Below are 20,729 nucleotides of genomic sequence, written 5' to 3'. Positions count from 1 at the left end.
CATTCCATACAAGTATTCTCCTTCTTTCAAAGTAAGAAATTTGTCTCCCCCATTATACAAATAGGTAAATACCTATTATACAAATAGACAAAAACATTTACCTATTTGTATAATTGTATACTTACCGATGCTATTACAAAAAACAAACCTACCAAGAAATATTCAAGATTTTTTCAGTTCTTTCTCCCTTAGACTTAGTGAATACAGCCAAATACTACATCTAGAAATTACCGTACTTGCATTGGTTCTTTTTTCCACCTTTAGTGTGATTATATAATGCATAAAGCATTTGAAATTCATTTGCATCCATTTGTGGGTTTTTTTTTTTTTGGCATTTAGTTTTAGCTTTTTTTCTCCATTCTGGCTAATTATATTAATCTGTTCAAGCTACCAGAACAAAATACTACAGATTGGGTAACTTAAACAACACGTATTTATTTTCTCATGACTCTGGAGGCTGAACGTCTGCCGTCAAGGTACTATTGGGGGTTGATTTCTGGTGAGGCCTCTCCTCCCGGCTTGCAGATAGCCACCTTCTCAGGTGTCTTCACGTGACCTTTACTCAGTGTGTATGCACAGAGAAAGAGAGCCCTGATGTCCCTTCCTCTTTTTATAAGGACAACAGTTTTTCAGATTAGAGCCCCCACTCTTATGACCTCATTTAACGTTAATTACCTCCCTAAAGATGCTGTCTCCAAACACAGTCATATTAGGGGTTAGGACTTCAACATAGCAATTTGACCAAGGTGGGGTGCAATTCGTCCCAAAACCCTAAAATAGTTTTATTTTTTGAATATATAAAACATTACCACCCAAAAGTCAAAATTATTCAGAAAGGTAGACTCAGAAAATGTCAATCCCTCCAGTCTGTCTAACCCTTCCCCTCCCCCACCCCTACCACATGTAGGTAACCAATCTTAATGCTTTCCGGTTTGTCTTTCCTGTGTCTTTGTGTTTCTTCCTCAAAATGAATAGCTTATGTGTTTTCTTATTCTTCCCTTTTCTCTTACATGAAAGGCAGCACACTGTGTATTCTTTTTTGCATTCTCCTTTTTTTCTCAATAATATGTCCTGAAAATTACTCTACTAATTCATAGAATCTTTCCTCATTATTTTACACCTGTGTGATGCACACACACATACACGATTGTGTATGTGTACACAATGGTACACAATTGTGTGTGCACCATATTTTATTCCATCTCCTGTGTTTAGGTAGTTTTCAGTATTTTGTAGTTACAAATAGTGCTGTAATTTACATGTGTGCATTTTTATAATGTTAGCATTAATCTTTAGAGTCAATTCCTAGAAGTGGGACTGTTGGGTCAAAGGGTTTATTGGACTTTTAAATGTATATTGTAATGATTTACATCAATTTCTTTACTTTGAATAATAATGGGGTGAGAGAATGATCTTTTTAGTTTTAGAATCTCTAAATTTCTCAATCCACTATTGTGTGTGTGCAGAGACGGTTATCATACCAAAATGATCAAATCTGTTACAAGACAGAATGTAGTAAACACCATGAAGGATTAGGACACAGTGTTCAGGATGTTTGAAAGAGAGAGAAGCCCCAGCTACTGAGTCAGGGAGCACTCTGGAAAAGAAGGAGCCATTTAAGCTTGACTGAAAAGAGTGGGTAGAACTTGGAACTGTGGAGAAGCCAAGCACATGTAGTTCAGGCAAAGGCAGTAATGATGGCTGAGGGACTGCTGGGATACATGGAAGGAGGGTGGGGTGACCAAGTTTAGATGAGAGTGTGTCCTGATGAGAGTGGGTCCTGCATGTTTAGGCTGCATTTTAACTCTGCTTCTTCTACCTTAGTCCAGTGTGGCTCAAAATGATCAGAATGAATTCAGAAAGCTTGAGAGGCTTTCTGAGTTATGGCTTCTGTGCTTGCTTTTGGGGTTCGGTGCTCTGCCTGTGGTTCTCCCAGGACAAACATTAGTACCAGGGAGATCTAGTGGAAACCAGGAGTCCGGACACCTATGTCCAACCGTGACCTTGCTACCAATTCACTCTGACCTTGTTGATGGTCACGTGAAGGCAGGAATCACGGGTGGAATATGTTGCTTCTCTATCTGTGACTACTACAGTGCCTACCTTGTGCACAGGAGGGGCCCTGCCTCCAACTCCCTCTGTAGTATTAGTCAAGTCACTTTCTCTCCCTGCACTGGGATTCCTGGTCTCTGCAGTAAAGGAGCTGCTGTAGATGGTCTCTAAGCCCCTAATTGCATCTTCTCAGATTCTGTGAAAATAGGAGAGATGTATGCACTGTACAAATGGACATTTTTTGTCATCCATGTTCTCAGAGTGCCAAGGGGACTCCACTCTTTATGCTTCTCAAAGACCCTTACATCCTAGTGGCTGCAGGTAAGCTGGTGATGACCTCCCATTGGGCGGGGAGTGTCTGGGCTTCAGGCAGCCACGGCTGCTCACAAAACGGTCTCCCCAGGGTCCATCTGCTTTGCCAACATGGGAGTGGCTATCCTGGAGCCCACACTGCCCATCTGGATGATGCAGACCATGTGCTCCCCCAAGTGGCAGCTGGGTAAGTGCCCTCAGCCCCCACTCAGGGCCTGGCAGGAGGAGGTGGGTGCCATGAGTCCTTTTGCTCAGTGTGACACGGGGACAACGTGCTTCCTTTGTAGAATGACCTCCCACGTCCACACCCATGAATCAAGCCCAAGCGGGTGTGCGGTCCCTCAGAGAAGCAGTCTGAGAAAGGGGAGGGTGGGAGAGGATGAAAGGGGCTATGGAGAGGTCACATACCTAGCTGTGCAGTAGAATGATTAATGATTTCCAGTCCAAAGATTCAGGTTTTGGTTTCAGCTCCTTTGATTTTCTATGAAAACTTGTGCAAATACTTCAAACTCTCTGAGCATCACTTTTCTCATTGCTAAAATGAGCATCAAAATACTATCTAGTTCAAGGGAAATAGGATGAATCAATGACATATGAAGTGAAAATGCTTTGTTCCATGTACAATATTCATGTGCACCATTACCATCCATATTTTTCTCCCTTTAGCTCCTCATCCTCAAGACTATCATTTGGTTATTTATTTATTTATTTTTACCTGTAAAAAGGTGCTTATGTAGCACTCACTTAGGAAAAGCTATGGGCCCAGGAGAGAGGGTTCCAGCTTCCTTCGTTCATGCAGAGATTTAGAGAGGAGCTTGGAGAGGAGGCTCTAGCCCTTCCCAGGAACCCTGAGGAAAGAGGATAGGGAAGGCTACGTGCAAACTGCTCCATCACTGCCAGGAGGAGAGGCTTACAGGGCCAGAAGCGAAGCTGATAAGAACCTGATATAGTTCAGCATGCAATAAAAAGCATTAAATCTAATTTTGAGGGGGACAATTCTAAGCAAGACTCCCAGCTGCTCTCCTAGTGCCAAATTGAATTTTTATGGGTTGCAAGTGCTTTTGACCATGACGATTAATTGAGTTAGTCGGTGTTCAGTGCAGATAATGCATCCCCTGCCCTAAGGCTCTGGCCTCTCAGGCTCTCGATACTGGTGAGCAGCTGCAACACAGAGTACCTCCTCCCCAGCAGCCTAGGCACCAGCCTCAGTGGCCAGTTACCAATTACTCAGCTACCAGTCACTCAGTTACCACCATCTTTTACAGCTTCCTCAATGCTACGTGGTCCGTAAAGTCTGACATCAAAGGTTGTCCAACAACTACATCAGAATCACCTAAGAGAGCTTGTTAAAACTCTGATTGCTGGGAGACAGTGGGCAATTCAGTCAAAACAAGTTTTCATCCCTAGTAAGTTTCCAGGTGATGTTGATATAGCTGGTCAGTGATCACACCTAGAAAATTGCTGCTGTACATGAAGAGCGCCCCTCGAGGGTGTCGGGAGGAACAAAGGAGTCCATGCTTTTGAAAGTAATGTGTAGTCTGCCTCTGAGTGCTTGCTGTGTGGCCCACCGTATGCTAGCTAGCTTCACCAAGGGGAGGAAAGAGCCCAGATCCACCCGGGTTTGAATCCTGACCATGCCACTTCCTGACTGTTACCTTGGATAAGTTATTTAACCTTTTTGACCTCTGATGTGGTCTGAATGTGTCCCCCAAAATTTATATGTTGGAAACTGAATTCCCGATGCAACAGTCTTGAGAGGTGGGAACTTTGAGAGATGATGAGGTCATGGGAGCACCCTCATGAATGGGTGAAGGCCATTATCATGGGATTGAGTTTGTTATAATAAAAGGGAAGTTCAGCCCCCTTCATCTCTCTCTTGTGGGTGCTCTCTCTACATGTGATCCCCTTTGACCATGTTGTGATCCAGCAACCAGGCACTCCCCAGATGGCCAAACAGATGCTGGAGGCTTGCCCCTGAATGTCTCGGTCTCCAGAACGCTGAGCCAAATGAATCTCTTTTCTTTATAAATCACACACTGTGGTATTCTGTTATATTATAGAGGCAAAAAATGGACTAAGACAGAAAATGGGTACTCAGAAACAGGGCTGCTGCTATAACAAATACTGGAAAATATGGAAGCAGCTTTGGAACTGGGAAATTGGTAGAGGCTGGAATAATTTGGAGAAGCAGGCTAGAAAGAGCCTGTACTGCTGTGATTAAAGCATTAAGGGTGATTCTGGTGAGGGCTCAGAAGAAGAGGAGAGCTATAGAGAAAGACTGAATCTTTTTAGACATTGGTTAAAAGGTTGTGACCAGAAGGTTGACAGAAATGTGGACAGTAAAGGTCACTCTGACAAGGTCTCAGATAGAAATGAGGAACAAGGCATCGGACACTAGAGTAAAGGCCATCCTTGTTATACAGTTACAAAAAACTTGGGGGACTTGTATCCACAGCTTAGGACTTTATGGAACAAAGAACTTAGAGGCAATAAACTAGGATATCTGGCAGAAGGAATATCTAAGCAGCAAAGCTTCAGGCTGCATGTGGCTGTTTTAACTGCATATATAGTGACACGTGAGAGCAAATAAATGACTTAAAGGTGAAATTTATGATTAAAAGAGAAGCAAAACAGAAAGACTTGGAAATGTTGCTGCCTGGCCTTAGAAAGAAGGAAAAGGCGTCTTTAGGAGAGCACACCAAAGGTGTGGCCAGGCAACCTAAAGCAATTAGTATGGATAAAAGGGAGCCAGGTACTGTTTATTAAGACTGTGGGAGAAAGACCCCAAAGGCATTTTAGAGATCTTTGGAACTGTGCCTCCCATTACTGGCCCAGAGATCTGGGAGGGCAGAATGGTTTGGGAATAAGCCTGGGGCATCCTCCATGGGCTCACTGCCCAGGACCACCTTGGGACTCTGCTCTCCGCGTTTCAGTGCAGTGCCCCTCAACTGTGCCTGCCATGGCTCAAGTGGGCCCAGAAGTGGCCTGGCCTCCCACTCTGGAGGGTGTAAGTGGTAAGCCTTGGTGGTGTCTATGTGTGCAAATTTTGCACTTGCACAGAATGCAGGAGCTATGGGTGCACGACATCTTCCACCTAAATTTCAAAAGATGTCATGGACAGCCACTTCCAGGATCACAGAACGGTAGGGGCACCAGCATGGTGGCCTGCAAGCACAAGACTCCAACCCATGATTGCTGCTGGGTGGACTGAGCCCAGAAAGACCATAGGAACGGAGCTGCCTGATGCCTTAGGGGTCCAACCTCCACTCCAGTGTGCCCAGGATTTTGGACATGGAGTCAAAGGTGATTATTCTCCAGCTTTAAGACTTAATATTGTTTTCCATTTTGGGTTTTGGACTTTCATGGGACCTGTTACCCCTTTCTTCTTCCCTGTTGCTTGCTTTTGAAATGGGAATCTCTGTTCTATCCTTGTCCCACCATTGTTTTTGAAAGTAGATAAATTATCCCTTGGTATCCATAAGTGACTGGTTCCAGGACTCCTAATGGCTACCAAACTCCAAGGATGTTCAAGCCCCTTACATAAAATGGCATCGTATTTGCATATAATCTACACACATCCTTCAATGTACTATAATCATCTCTATCATGCCATGTAAATTGTTGGTATACTGTATTTTTTCTTGTTTGTATTATTCTTATCATTGTATTGTTATTTTTAATTTTTTTCCTCAACATTTTTGATCTGCGGTTGGTTGAATCCAAGGATGTGAAACCTGCAAATACAAAGGGCCAAGTATAATTTGTTTTGATTTCACAGGCTCACAGCTGGAGGGAATTTGCCTCAGGATTAATCGTACCTTGAATCTCACCCATATCTAATTTAGACAAGACTCTCGATTTTGGACTTTTGAGTTTATACTGGAACCACTTAAGACTTCTTAAATGATTGGGATGGAATGAATGCATTTTGCATTGTGAGAAGGACATGAATTTTGGAGGCCAGGGGTAGAATGCTATGTCTCCAAAATATGTGTGTTGGAAACTTAATCCCCAATGCAACAGTGTTGAGAGGTGGAACCTTTAGTAGGCGATGAAACCCTAGGGTCACCACCTTTATGAGTAGATAAAAACAATGATCATAGGAGTGAGCGAGTTACAAAAGTGGGGAGTTTGGCCCCCTTTTCCTTTCTCTCTCAAATGCCCTTTCTCCATGTGATACCCTTCGGCCATATGATGACCCAACAGGAGGTCCCTCACCAGATGGCCAAGCAGATGCTGGTGCCATGCCCTGGCACTTCCAGCTTCCAGCACTGTGATCCAAATACATCTTTTTTCTTTACGAATTACCCAATCTGTGGTAATATGTTATAGCAGCAAAAATAAAACAGACTAAGTTAAACTCCAGTTTTTTAATTTATAAAAATGTAGATATTTTTTAGGGTCATTTTGATCTGGGATCCTAAACGGATTAGCCCAGTGTGTGGAATACAGGATACTATCAGTAAATAAAAAATTATTTGTACAATTTTAATAATTATTTTAGTTTAAACCATTTTGGTAGTCACAAAATGTAATCCCTCATCCCTTAAAGATTCACTGTTAAAAACAGATGTGTATCCATAGATACATATTCTGGAGCACCTATTTTGCACAAAATACTGCTAAAATGTAAGCTATAATCAGATCCTAAAGAACAAGCAACGTGGATTGAGAAAAATCTAATTCAAGACATTTCATATCATTTAAAATGATGTCAAGGAGCTATATCCAGGAGGCTGTAGGCTTCCTAGAGGTGCTTACTTCCACATCCTAGATAAACAATTGAGTAGTTTTAATTTTTTTAAGCAATTAAATATAAATGAATGGGTACAGTTTGCAACAGATTGCCACCTGTCCAGATAGCCTACACAAATACACTAAGGTGTGCTTACTTCCACTCCATAGAAGAGAATATTAAAAGCAAACAAGTTGTCAGCCAATAACTGGTCGATTGTTGACTTTTAATTTAATTGTAATTGCCATGGTATTTTTTGTTCAGCTGCATTGTTTTCTCTAGGTACAGAGAGGGATTAAAAGGGCTGCTGAGACCCAGAGAAACTCATTCTGCTGATCTCAAGCAGTCCCTTATACCAGAGCCATCTGTGCTACCACACTGGGGATATGGTGTAGTGGAAACACCTGGAGTTAGAGTGTGAAGGCTTGGACTCAAGTCCTGACACTGTCACTCACCAGTTATGATGATAATAACCAAGACCAGTGCTTGTAGGGCCCTTACTTGGCGACAGGCACTATGCAAAATGCTTGATATACGCTATTTCGTTTAAACCTCACAACTGGCCTGTCTGTTATGGCCAGTAGAAATTATGATTATCCCCGTATTTCAGAGATTTCTTTTTTTCTTTTTTTTTTTTGGCAGTTGTAAGATTTCATAGAGTGAAAACAGAGCTCCCGTATAATGGGAGGGGACCCAAAGGGGGTTGCCACTGATAGCTGGAATGCCTGGGTTTGTATCCCAATCATTGTCCCTCCCCGTGTACTCTCAGGTGATAGATGATTTGATTATTTCTTTATCTCCTGCTTTTAGCCTAATTGGTATTTTAGTGAGCTCTCTTTACTATCTGATTGGTCGGGTGTGAGCCGAGTTACAAGCCCCGTGTTTAAAGGTGGGTGCAGTCACCTTCTCCAGCTAGGCTTAGAAATTCTTAGCCAGCCTAGGAAATCTAGCAAGTCCTGTCTCTCAGTCCCCTCTCTGAACGGAAAAACCCAAGTGCTGTTGGGGAGTTTGACCAACGACCACTCTAACTGCTTCCTGCTGAATTGGGGCATAGTAGGGGTCACGCAGTTGAGATTTTCTCAGAAGGGATGCTTTTGATGTCATCAGCATCGGAGCACGGGCTAGCAGGCCGGTCCAGGGGTCCGCGGTAGATCTTAGTCACGGACTGCATCTGGGGCTCCATTTGAAGAACCATTTGTAGTTTCACAGCTTCGATTCTGGAAGAGACAAATTTAACAAGGAGGTTAAAGATACAGGGATTGAAATGTATGGCGTGAAGTGCAGGGGGAGGCATATCCAACAGTTAGTAGGCTTTTGACCAAGGTTTCATCAAGCGCAATGAGGGTGGTATTAAATAGGCTTACCAGGCAAGTATGGGTACGGAGGGTCTTCAAAGGCAAACAAGAATTGAGAGTCAGGATGTACAGGGATGTAGAAAAAGGCTTCCTTAAGGTCCAGGACTGTTAACCACTCTGCTTCCTCTGGTATTTGGGAAAGCAGAGTATAAGGGTTAGGTACAGCTGGGTATAGAGGGACAACAGCCTCACTGATAATCCTGAGATCTTGCACTAACCTCCACTGTCTGTTGGGTTTCTGTACTCCTAAGACTGGAGTATTGCAGGGGCTATTGCATGGTTTTACTAGGCCTTGGGCTTTTAGGTCCTTAACAATCTTTTGGAGTCCTTGTTGGGCCTCAGGTCTAAGGAGGTACTGCCTTTCGTAGGGAAAAGAGGTGGAATCCTTTAGTTTAACTTTAGCATTCTTCACTCGTCCATATTGTCCTTCTGTTGCCCAGACTTCAGGATTAATTCCTTCCTCAAGCAGGGAACAACAAACGGGTGTTCCTTCTCCTATGTTCAGGTGTATAGTGGCCCCTGCTTGTGCTAGAATGTCTCTCCCTAACAAAGGAGTGGGGCTTTCAGGCATAATTAGAAAGGCATGTGAAAAGAGTAAAGTTCTCCAGTCACAACTCAGTGGCTGAGACAAGTAGCTAGTGACTGCCTCTCCTAGGACCTCTTGGATAGTGACAGATCTGAAGGACAGTTGTCTGGGACAGGAAAGTAAGACTAGAAGGCTTCACCAGTGTCCAGCAGACAGTTAACCTCCTGGCCCTCAATGGTCAAGCATACCCAGGGCTCTGTGAGGTGATGGCATGGGCTGGTGCTTGCCCCGGGCACCCTCAGTCCTGCTGCTGGATCACCTGGTTAGTGGCTTCTGACTCAGAGGACCTTTGTCCCCTGGGGCAGTGGGCCTTCCCAGTGATTACCTTGACATAAGGGGCATGGACGAGGGTGTGGCTTATTTCTATTTGGACAATCTTTTTTTAAAGTGTCCTTGTAGACAGCGCTGGAAGCAAGCCCTATTAGGCATTCGATTTGCCCAGCTTTTCCCTTTTCCAGAACCTCCAAAGTCAGCTTGCCTGAGGGCCATGACTAAAGCGGTGGCCTTCTTTTTATCCTGTTTGTCCCGTTCCGCCTGCTCCTCCTGATCTCTATTACAAAAAACCGAGGTTGCTGAGTTTAATAGGGTTTCTAAGTTTTGCTCCGGGCCTAAGGTGGACTTTCGAAGTTTGTTTCTAATGTCTGCAGCTGACTGAGTGATAAACTCATCCTTTAAGATTTGTTGGCCTTCAACAGAGTCAGGTGACAGAGAGGTATGCTTCCTCAGTGCCTCCCTTAATCTCTCCAGAAAGGCAGTAGGATTTTCTCCCTTTCCCTGTGTTATAGTGGACATCACTGAATAATTTATAGACTTCTTCCTAGTTTTACTTAGTCTTTCTAGCATGCAAGTTAGCAAATGTCTGCGGTACCAATCTTCGTGTTCTGATTCTGCGTCCCAGTGAGGGTCTACACTGGGAACTGCCTGCTGGCCTGTGGGGAATGGTTCTCATTCCTCTGTTGTCATCTTATCGTTGACCTGACTGAGATACCAGAGATTGCCAAACTCTCAGGCTGCAATTACGGTGGCACTTCTCTCATTTGGGGTTAGTGTCTGATCTTGCAGTAACATTGTATCTCTCCAGAATACATCTTAGGGGCATTTTTGCCTTGGGGGGAAACATTTCCCATCTGAGAAAAGAACACAGGGATGCCAGCACCCCTAGTCATTTTCCAATGAGCATTAGTCCTAGAGCATCCTCTGTGGTCCTAATGCTTATTCCTTTCCAGGGTGTGTAACCACCCATCGACCTCTGCTTGTCGGATTAGTTACTGTCACCCATGTAGCAGTCCTGCACCTGTTTTCAAACCTTTCTTGAACACAGAGAAAGGGGTCCAGGTTGCCGGATTCTAGTGGTCCTTTACCAGCGTGCCCAACATTGGCTTTGTGCTCAGGGATGAGTTCTAGCGCTGGGCTGGGCAACCCAGTTCCCCATCAACATGCATTCCCACAAACAACAGGTCTTACGTAAATTCATTTCAGAGAGGGTGTAGGTAACCTTTTGAGTCAGGTTTAAGATAGTTTTTGCCCACTAGGGCCTTTGTCCTTCTTTTCCTTTGTAGGAATATGCCCTAATTGTCGATCTTAAACTTTTGGTTGTCCTGGATTAAGTCCTTTTGGGTATGAAATACGAGAGATGGATCCTGTTTATCCTATGTACCTTTTCCCTATGAGAAGGAGAGTGAGGAGAAAAAAATGGGCTTGCTGGTTTTGTAAGTACTTTAAGGCATGGCTGAGTGCAAACAGTTCGAATGTTTGAGCAGACCCATTATTAGGCAATTTTCCTAACTGCTTCTACAAGAGTTTCCTTATCAATTACTGAATACCCGTTATGGTTTTTTCCCTCAGTCACCCTGGAGGAACCATCTATCCTCCTATCCTGAAGGGAGTACCTCCTAGGTCTGGTCGGACCTTTGTATGGTAATTAAGGTTTAAATCCCCTGTTAGGAAATCTGCTGGGTTAAGGGAATTTTCAGTGGTTAATGTTAAATCATCTTTTTAAAAACAGAATAGCCCCATACTTTAAGATTTTCGAGTTAGTAAGCTACCTTTTTTCTTTTTTTTGGGCTTAGGATAGTTCTGAACTGGTGAGGTGTGCTCACAATGAGGTTTCCTCTAAAAGTTATTTTTCTGCTTTCTTCTGCTAGCAAAGCCGTTGCCGCTACAGATTGAATGCATTGGGGCCATCCCTTTATATTTACTCAATTCGCTTTCATGTTGTTGCAGTTCGGTTGTTAAAGTACTGGGTCATCAGTTCTAAGGCCCTGGCCAAGGAGCCAAGGCTTGGAGATTGTATTGCGTGGGGTGGGTAAGCTGGGTAGAAATTGGGAGAGGAGAGCATCTTACACAATGGCAGAGCAATCCTCCTAGCCATTTACAAACTCGCGGCCCTGGCAAGCGTGGTGGGGAACGGGTCCCACGTAACTGCCCATGTTGAGAGCTGTATACCTAAATTGGGAGGGAAACCATGGCAAGACTCCCTGGGTTCATAGCCTTGGTGCCTAAGGATGCAGTGTGGAGCTTCCTGAGATCCTCTTTGGAGATACAGCTTGCTCTAATACTTGGGAGAGGACGTGAAAGTCTGCAGCATTGGTACCTAGGAGGTACTTCACGCTTTCGCAGCCTTCTCTCTAATTATGGTTGGAGCATCCCAGCCCTGATCAAAGGCCAAACTCCTCTTATCCATTCCATCTCCCCTCACCTACTTCATTGGCTACTCCTCATCACCTGTGCTATCTCTGCCTTCTTTGCTAACGTTTAAAGATAGGAGTCCCCCAAGGCTCAGTCCTTGGATCTCTATTCTTTATTTATTCTTTCATAGGCAATCCCATCCATTCGTGTGACTTTAAGAACCATGTGTAAACTAATGTCTGAAATTTCTCTCTCCTTGGAGCTCCAGATTTGTGTATCTTACTGCCTACAGCTCCGCTTGGATATCTAACAGTCACTTCAAACCTCTCATGTTCCCCCCATGCTCTTGCTTTTCCACCAGTCTTCTCTATCTCCAGCTACCCAATTGATTAAGACAAAAACCTAGGTTATCCCTGATTTCTCATTTCCCCTCATCACTCCTGCTACATCTGTACCCAATCCAACAGAAAATGTCACCAACTCTACCTCTAAAACCTCCCATTTTATTCACTTCTCTCCTCCATGACTTGTAATCTGAGGCACTATCACTTTTCTCTTAGATTCTGCAAATAGTCTGCCTTCCACTCTTGTCCCATGAACCCATTCTTCTAAGGGACTTTAGAAAATATAAATCCAATTATGTCATTTCCTTTCAAAGCTTCCATTGCCCTTGGAATAAATTCCAGATTCGTTTCTAGGATCTTCATTTTCTCACCCTCCACTTTCCTCTTATGTTTCAGCCACAGAGATATCCTTTCTACTTATAGAGCAAACTAAATGATTTCTTTAAGACCTTTTAATTTGCATTAGGTGCTTTTTATTTTCTGCTTGAAATGCTCTCTTTTGGTTATTAAGGTCTCAGCTTGGCCGGGCTCGGTGGCTCAAGCCTATAATCCTAGCACTTTGGGAGGCCGAGACGGGCAGATCACGAGGTCAGGAAATCGAGACCATTCTGGCTAACACAGTGAAACCCCGTCTCTACTAAAAAATACAAAAAATGAGCTGGGCAAGGTGGTGGGCGCCTGTAATCCCAGCTACTCGGGAGGCTGAGGCAGGAGAATGGTGTAAACCCGGGAGGCGGAGCTTGCAGTGAGCTGAGATCCAGCCACTGCACTCCAGCCTGGGCGACAGAGCGAGACTCTGTCTCGACAAAAAAAAAAAAAAAAAAAAAAAAAGGTCTCAGCTTAAATGTCGCTTCCCTGGAGAAGGCTTCCCCAACCCTGAAAACCCAGGTAGCCCTTCTGAGTCGCTCTGCTGTATCACCACATTCAATTTCCTGCACATAACACTTTTCAAAATTCTCTTTCATGTATATTTGTTTACTTGTTTATTGTATATCTCCCTCCCCTGGAATATAAGCTAGCTGAAAGCTAGAATTTTGTTTGTCTTATTCACTGCTGTATTCCCAGACCCCAGAGTACCTGACACATGGTAAAAGTTTGTTAAAATGAATGAATGAATGGATGGATGAGACTCAGAGAGGGTGAGTAAATTGTCCAAGGTCACAGAGCTAATAAGTCATCAAGCCATGATTTGAATGCAAGATTTGGAGTTTTGTGTGTCTCCAAAGCCCACGTTTCCAGAACACTTCCCTCTACTGTCACAAAAAGCCATGTGGTCAGGACTTCAATTTATAAAATATTTTTACACGCATTACCTAATTTGCTCCACACTGTAACTTGGTATGATATAATTGTAGCTTTGCTTTTTCCAGATATGGAAACCAAGGCTCAGAAAGGTTTAGTAATTAATCCAAGATCCCTCTCAGAGCAATAGAAGGGCAGGTGAATAGCAAGGCTGAAATTAACTTCCCAGGAATTATGTATGGGTATGTGGCACCCAAACATGCCACCTCTGAAGCTCATACTCTCATGCTGATAATCAAGGGTGTTTTATACATGAGAATGGCTCATCAGGGCCATTCATTAGGAATCTAAGTGGGGAGCTGGAAGCATATTAAGTGTACTGAGGCTAGGCCAGGTGCGGTGGCTCACATCTCTAATCCCAGGACTTTGGGAGGCCGAGGCAAGCAGGAGTTCATGACCAGCCTGGGAAACATGATGAGACTCCATCTGTACAAAAAAAAAAAAAAAAAGTGTAATGGTGTTCACCTGTAGTCCCAGCCACTTGGGAGGCTGAGCTGGGAGGATCACTTGAGCCCAGGAGGTCGAGGCTACAGTGGGCTGAGATTATACCACTGCACTCCAGCCTGGGTGACAGAGTGAGACCCTGTCTCAAAAATAAATAAATAAATAAGGATTGAGGCTAAACAAAACCCTGCTCCTGAAGAAAGGAGAGGTGTGAGGGTCCTATGGCAGCTACTGTGGGTTTGCACAAAGATCCCCATATCATAAAACAAAGTGGTTTGGGGATCTTGGAAAGTTACAGGGTTGGACTTCACTGTCTCATAGGAGACAAGGCATTTTAGGATAAATTGGGCATGTCCTAAGGTAAGGATCTGTGTCTTTCCACAGGTCTAGCTTTCTTGCCTGCCAGCGTGTCCTACCTCATTGGCACCAACCTCTTTGGTGTGTTAGCCAACAAGATGGGTCGGTATGTAGCCTGGGGATCTGGGATGAACAATAGAAATGTAAGATGGGAGAGCACCTATCCCTGATCTTGGAATGATGAACAGCTTCCCCACAGTTGAAAGTTTAGGACAAGTACACACTGATAAAAACTTCCCACTGGTGGTGGGTGGTGAGGGTGGTATGGAGAATGGATAGTCCTGAGCTCTGAGCTGATTGGTATAGAAGAGGCAGTGGATACATGAGGGGCACCCCTTACTTTCCATCCATTTGCTGTCCAGTTGAAGAGATAAAATAACCACATCAGAGAACAGCTATTAAAAATGCAGTACTTTGGGAAAGTGGTTTTCAAATTATGTTCCATGGAACCCTATGGAGTTCTACAGAGGCACCCCAGAGGCCACTGAGGAGGAAGGGTTGGGGGCCAAGAGGTATGAGTCTAGATTCTGTCCCTCCACCACAATAAGGACAGCTTTAATTTTATCTTTGGAGTTCAACACCAAGATTTTAGAAGCACTGCCATAGGACATCAGAGAAGGAAAGAAGTTTGGTACTTTCTGTGGTTTTTGAGACGGACCTCAAGGACCAAATAAAATATGGACAGGTAGGAGGCAGTCTGAGCTGGGCAACAGCAAGAGTTAAGTTTGAGGGCTCTTTCTAAGGAGCAAGTGCCTTCTGAGTCAGCTGATTCCTCCTGTAAGAGAAGGAAGAGTGTGTCCCATGGCACCTCGTCTGCCTATAGAAAAAGGTATGGAGCCAGGGGGGACAAGGAAAGGGCAGGGAGAGAGCTCACCTGGGTACAAACTGGTCGTGTGGGGTGCCGTCCTCAGGTCCTAAGGGGTTGCTGGGATTAGTGTTGGTGGAACAGGTCAGCTTGGTGGTGATGGGGTACAACTGGAGGGGAGCTCTCCCCTATCGGTGTTTGATGATGGCCCTTTTCTTCCAGGTGGCTGTGTTCCCTAATCGGGATGCTGGCAGTAGGTACCAGCTTGCTCTGTGTAAGTATAAGAAGACCTGGCAGAGGGGAAGGAGAGAGAGAGAGAGAGAGAGACCCAGACATTTAAAGACTACTTTCCTTTAAAATGAGCAGACTTGGCTTGGCAAGGAGTGTCAGAAAGAGTGTTTCTGAGTAGGCAGGAATTTAGCACTGGGGGAGATGCCACCAGCTGCAGTGGCTTTCCATTGAGAGGAAGTGGGAAGGAGAGGGAGAGTGCTGTAGGGCAGCTGGAGCCAGAGGTCTGGGGCTGTATGTGTGGGTATATGAAGTGATATATGTTGCTGTCCATTTCTGGACAAAACGGTGCATTTTGTGACTTCATTTACTCATCCCACCCTGAGAGATCCTCATAAGTCCCCAGGGAACCGACACCTATGCTCCAGTCTCTGGCACCAGAGGCTTGATAGAAGAAGAAAGAAAGAAGGACTTTTCCATTTCCAAGAGTCCCTCTCAAGCTCTTTAAGCCTTCATTTCCTCCTCTCCGCAGTGGAGATGAGAAACACACAAATCTCCTAGGCTTGAGGGAGAGAAGAACAGGACTACAAGGCACTGTACACTGTGCTCAAGACCAGCTGGAGGTCCTGAGCAGGAGCATGGGATCCGGGTTCCACGGCAGGTTTGCCACTTTCTATGCATGTGACTTTGAGCAGGTTGCCTCATCTCTGTGTGCTCAGCATCCTCATCTGTGTAGAGAGGGCTCTGATAGGGCCCACAGGGCTGTCGAGGTAATCCACAGAAACCACAGTGTCTGGCACGTGGTGAGCCCACAGTGAATCTCAGCCAATACTATCGATAAAGTATAAACATTTCTTGAGGCATGAACCCGAAAAATTGTTATCAGCCAGTAACGTCTAAATAGTATGCTAAACCCTTGAGGGGTGAGCGTCCTGGGGTAGCAGGCTTGAAAGACAGGTGCCCAGAAAGGGAGGGGAGGAACCTGCAAAAGAGGGAAGAAAGGGTTTTTGTTGGGGGATTGGGAGGGCAACAGGAATGAGTCTCACAAGCTTTCCGACACGGCATTCAAGCCACACCACCTGCTCTCTCTCGCTTACAGCTAACTGGTTTTTGGGGTCTCTTCTCTGTCTTCTTTCTCCAACGGTTACCAAGTTAGAAGTCTAAATAAAACGTTTCGGTGATGTCCATAATGGAAAACAGAGGCAACTTTATTTCATGAAGAATGAGGCCAGGAGTGTATGTTTAGGTGGAGGGGGTAGAGGAAGGGCAGAAAGTATCCATGCAACAGAGGAAGACCCTCATTAGAGCATAATGGAGCCAAGTCTGAGGTCTAAACTTGATCTTGGCATTCATTAGATCTGTAACTTTGGATACAGCAATAAACACAATGGCGCTGGTCAAATTTTCACATCCTTAAAATGGAGGTATGGATTCTTTTCAGTGAGGAAGTATGAGAGTGCAGGAGGATGATGTATGTGGCCAATAGTGCACTCTGAATAAACGCATTTCATGTGAAAATTCTTTGAACTTTGCTCCCACCTGACCCCTCTGGAATCCTGATGACTCTTCCTCCTTCCTCTTGCAGGTTCCTCTGGCTCGCAATATTTTTGGTCTCATTGGCCCCAATGCAGGGCTTGGCCTTGCCATAGGTAAGAAGTACGCTCGAAGAAAACAAGAAAACCCTGAATGTTGGCTTTGGGTCTGTTGCCTTTCTTCCCCCTTTTCTTATCAGAGGAGGTAGGTGGAGAGGCAGAAGGAGGAGGAGGGCAGCTGGCAGGGGTGTGGAGAGATGAGCTCGTAATTCCCACCTGGAACAGGTGTTGGTCCGAGGGAGAAGACAACAGGCAAAGCGAGTGGACTAAATGGAGGAACAGAGGAGGGATGGTACTGACTGTGGGTGGTGCTGACTGTGTCCTGTTTGCTCTGGCCGCAGGCATGGTGGATTCCTCTATGATGCCCATCATGGGGCACCTGGTGGATCTACGCCACACCTCGGTGTATGGGAGTGTCTACGCCATCGCTGATGTGGCTTTTTGCATGGGCTTTGCTATAGGTATGTTGGCAGGACCTGGTGTCTCACGTTTCCCTATCTACTGTATTCCAGCTGGAAGTGCAGCCAGGAAGCTATTCTCCTAGGGTTCTGGAGATCTTTGACCCTGAGACATCCTCTGGGTCACCCACTGCCCCTAGCATAGCGTCTTACGTGGAGGACGCTCCGTATGGAGGCTCCATAGACACTTGTGACTTTGATGTATCCCTCCCAGGTCCATCCACCGGGGGTGCCATTGTACAGGCCATCGGTTTCCCCTGGCTCATGGTCATCACTGGGGTCGTCAACATCGTCTATGCTCCACTCTGCTACTACCTGCGGAGCCCCCCAGCCAAGGAGGAGAAGCTTGTAAGGAGAGCCGACTGCTAAAAAAAAAAAAAAAAAAAAAATTCGCTTCTGTTTCTTTCCATCATCTCTCTCATTCCCTTTCATCCCGGGCTGTTATTTCCTCCCTCTATTGCTCTATTGATATTCTCTCTGCTTTGCTATGTTTCCCAATCCCCTTTCATCTTCGTATTTCTTTTGTGCACTTCCTTAAATTCCCTTCTCTAAGTAACCACTTTCTCTCTTTCGGGGGCTATCAGGAAGGGTCTTCAGTAGAGAAGGGAAATGGGGGCAGAAGACCATCAAAGACATCCTGTAGTTACTGTTCCAAACTTGCTAGTTACTAGCAAGATGTGAATTACCATGTTACTTCCCTCATAAGTGGGCAGAATTCCATTGGCACATCCATTCATCCACTCACTCACTCTAGTGCACCATTATCCTTATCAGGTCTTTTTTTTTTTTGAAACGGAGTTTCACTCTTGTTGCCCAGGCTGGAGTGTAATGGCGTGATCTCGGCTCACCACGACCACCGCCTCCCAGGTTCAAGCAATTCTCCTGCCTCGGCCTCCCAAGTAGCTGGGATTACAGGCATGCACGACCATGTCTGGCTAATTTTTTGTATTTTTAGTAGAGATGGAGTTTCTCCATGTTGGTCAGCAGGTCACCTTTTTAAAAGTACAAAAATCCCAGGGAAGAGATTCATACCATAGAATTTTCTTTAATAAAGCACTTTCTTCTTACTGCAGCACAGACATCCTGAGGGCCTGATGGGTTTGGGATGGTGACAGAGGCTGCTCAAGGGAACAAAAGAAGACAGGAAGGTGTGATAGGGAATGGTGTTGATTCCGTTTGTCTTCCTGCTGTAACTTCCACTACCATCGTTATATTCAGTTAAAAGCATATCAGATATTTGTCCTGACAAGGGTTGATATATTGGGTACCTGGGGAGGCTGGTGCATATACAGGCAGGGGGTCCTGTGCATGTTTCTTGAGTACTTAGCAATGCCAGACTTGTATGAACTAGCGGGAGAACAGAATGGGGAGACTGGTGGGAAAAAAAAAAAAAAAAAAAAAAGATGTGCAGTGGCTTCTCTTCTTGCCTCTCTCTGCAGGCTATTCTGAGTCAGGACTGCCCCATGGAGACCCGAACGTACGCAACCCAGAAGCCCATGAAGGAATTTCCCCTGGGGGAGGACAGTGATGACGAGCCTGACCATGAGGAGTAGCTGCAGAAAGTGGTCCCCGAATTCATGATGCCTCAGTGACCACCTCTTTCCCTGGGACCAGATCACCATGGCTGAGCACACGGCTCAGTGGGCTTCACGTACCTCTTCCTGGGAATCTTCTTTCCTCCCGTCCCATGGACACTGTCCCTGATACTCTTCTCACCTGTGTAACCCGTAGCTCTCCCTCTACGCCTTGGTGCTGCAGTGGCCCAACTTTTATGGGAAGACAGAGTGATGCACCTTCCCGCTGCTGTGAGGTTTATTAAACTTGAGCTGTGACGGGTTCTGCAAGGGGTGACTCATTGCGTGGAGGCGGTAGTGAGCAATGTGCCCCTGAAACCAGTGGGGCGACTGACAAGCCTCCTTTATCTGTTGCCTGATTTTCTCTGGCGTAGTCCCAACGGATTGGAAGAGTGTTACCCTCTGTTCCTCAACATGTTCCTTCCCGGGGTATCCCAGCTGACTTGAGAAAATGTTCTCAGCGTTGTCCTGCTGCCAAGTGCCAGCTTGAAGAGTTTTTGTTTGTTTGTTTTTTGCATTTTTCTTTAATAAAGTGAGCGATTTTTCTGTGGCTAAATCTACAGCTGCTAAAAGGGCTTTACCCTCAGTGAAAAGCATCTTCTATTTTCATTGTCATTCAGAAAGAGGAGGAGCCCATTTCTCTTCTGTTGGAGTTATTGACATTCTCCTGACCTCCCTGTGTGTTCCTACCTTTTCTGAACCTCTTAGACTCTTAGAAATAAAAGTAGAAGAAAGACAGAAAAAATAATTGATTAGATCCATGATTTCATGGGAAGAAGTGAAAAGAAACTGCCTTGAAATCCCTCCCAATTGTAGATTTCCTAATAGGAGGAGTGTAATGAGACATTGTTCATACTTGCTAATAAATACATTATTGCCTAATTCAGACCTGATAAACTAGATGTCATTTTATAGCACAAGAGTATGTGGGCAAATAGAGCAAATACTATAAATATTATCACACTTTGCTACCTTTTTGAAACACTGATTAGGTGATGGGATTTCAAAGAGGTGGGAGACATGGCACCCACCTAAGTAGCTCCCCATCTATTTGGACAAACAGGGTATGACAGTATAAAAAATGATTAATGCTGCAAGTTAGTATACATTCTGTGTTCAGGTACAACGAGGTGGGATGTTCACAGGCTGGCTGGGAAATAATGGCAGAGATAGAGGTAGAAGCAGGATGGAGAGACCCACAGAGACAGGCTTTGGGATGCCTGGATATCAGATTGGGGTTTTCAGACTTCATCTGGAATGACACCTGGCTCTGATTTTTGCACTGCTCTGTAGGAGTCTGCTGGCTCCAATACAAACCCTGCATCACCAGAGCACATTCAAGCTGAACCTTTCAATGAATCTTTATCATGCACATGATAGATACCTGACTTACAGACATGTTTTTAGGGGGCTAGCATTAACTAGACTCACCTGATTTCCAAAACCAGATGCATTATAATCATCTTCGGTCAGGATGACATCTTTCTCAGATTTTGAAGGAACCCAAAGGTGAAATTAGAAAATTGTTTGTCAAAATATGTAAACTGTAAGTACACATGCAGAGTGAGTGAAGGACCATTGGGATGCCTTACACAGGTGGGAGTGGGGTGGGGCGGGATGCGGAGCTCTGGCAATGACAGCCTGCTGACTCTGACGTTCACCTGGGGCAGGGTTTATAATAAAGACTGGGCTTGTTACAGAAATGAACGCATTTAAACAATGGGAACCATTTTTTTTCAAAGAAACTGATTCCTGGCTTGCCAGCTAACATGGTTTGAACAATATGCAAAGATGTGGAGAAAGGGAAGCCAGTGGATACAATGTGAGACTTTTAAAACAATTCTTGACAAGGGTAAACACCAGGCCAGGCACAGTGGCTCACGCCCGTAATCCCAGCACTTTGGGAGGTCAAGACAAGAGGATCACTGGAGCCCAGGAGTTTGAGACCAGCCTGGGC

General features: G+C 44.9%; 1 protein-coding gene across 4 annotated transcripts in view; it reads left to right on the top strand.

The window, feature by feature from the left end:
• Positions 1-19,658, top strand: part of SLC18A1 (solute carrier family 18 (vesicular monoamine transporter), member 1) — a 35,807-nt gene extending 16,149 nt beyond the window's left edge. For 2 of the 4 annotated variants that reach the window (XM_011939790.1, XM_011939791.1), the window contains 8 exons: positions 2,313-2,373; positions 2,456-2,551; positions 14,143-14,221; positions 15,143-15,194; positions 16,734-16,797; positions 17,082-17,201; positions 17,413-17,546; positions 18,638-19,658. In XM_011939790.1, the coding sequence (XP_011795180.1) occupies positions 2,313-2,373; positions 2,456-2,551; positions 14,143-14,221; positions 15,143-15,194; positions 16,734-16,797; positions 17,082-17,201; positions 17,413-17,546; positions 18,638-18,751 (720 nt within the window). In that variant the 3' untranslated portion in view covers positions 18,752-19,658. The remainder of the gene's footprint in view (positions 1-2,312; positions 2,374-2,455; positions 2,552-14,142; positions 14,222-15,142; positions 15,195-16,733; positions 16,798-17,081; positions 17,202-17,412; positions 17,547-18,637) is intronic. The other 2 variants (XM_011939792.1, XM_011939793.1) reach the window with 2 other exon arrangements.
• Positions 19,659-20,729: the final 1,071 nt, after the last annotated feature.

Source organism: Colobus angolensis, unplaced genomic scaffold (assembly GCF_000951035.1).
Source record: "Colobus angolensis palliatus isolate OR3802 unplaced genomic scaffold, Cang.pa_1.0 Scaffold184, whole genome shotgun sequence".
Classification (NCBI taxonomy): domain Eukaryota; kingdom Metazoa; phylum Chordata; class Mammalia; order Primates; family Cercopithecidae; genus Colobus; species Colobus angolensis.
Note: the sequence above shows the minus strand (reverse complement) of the source record. Positions and strands in the feature narration are given on the sequence as shown.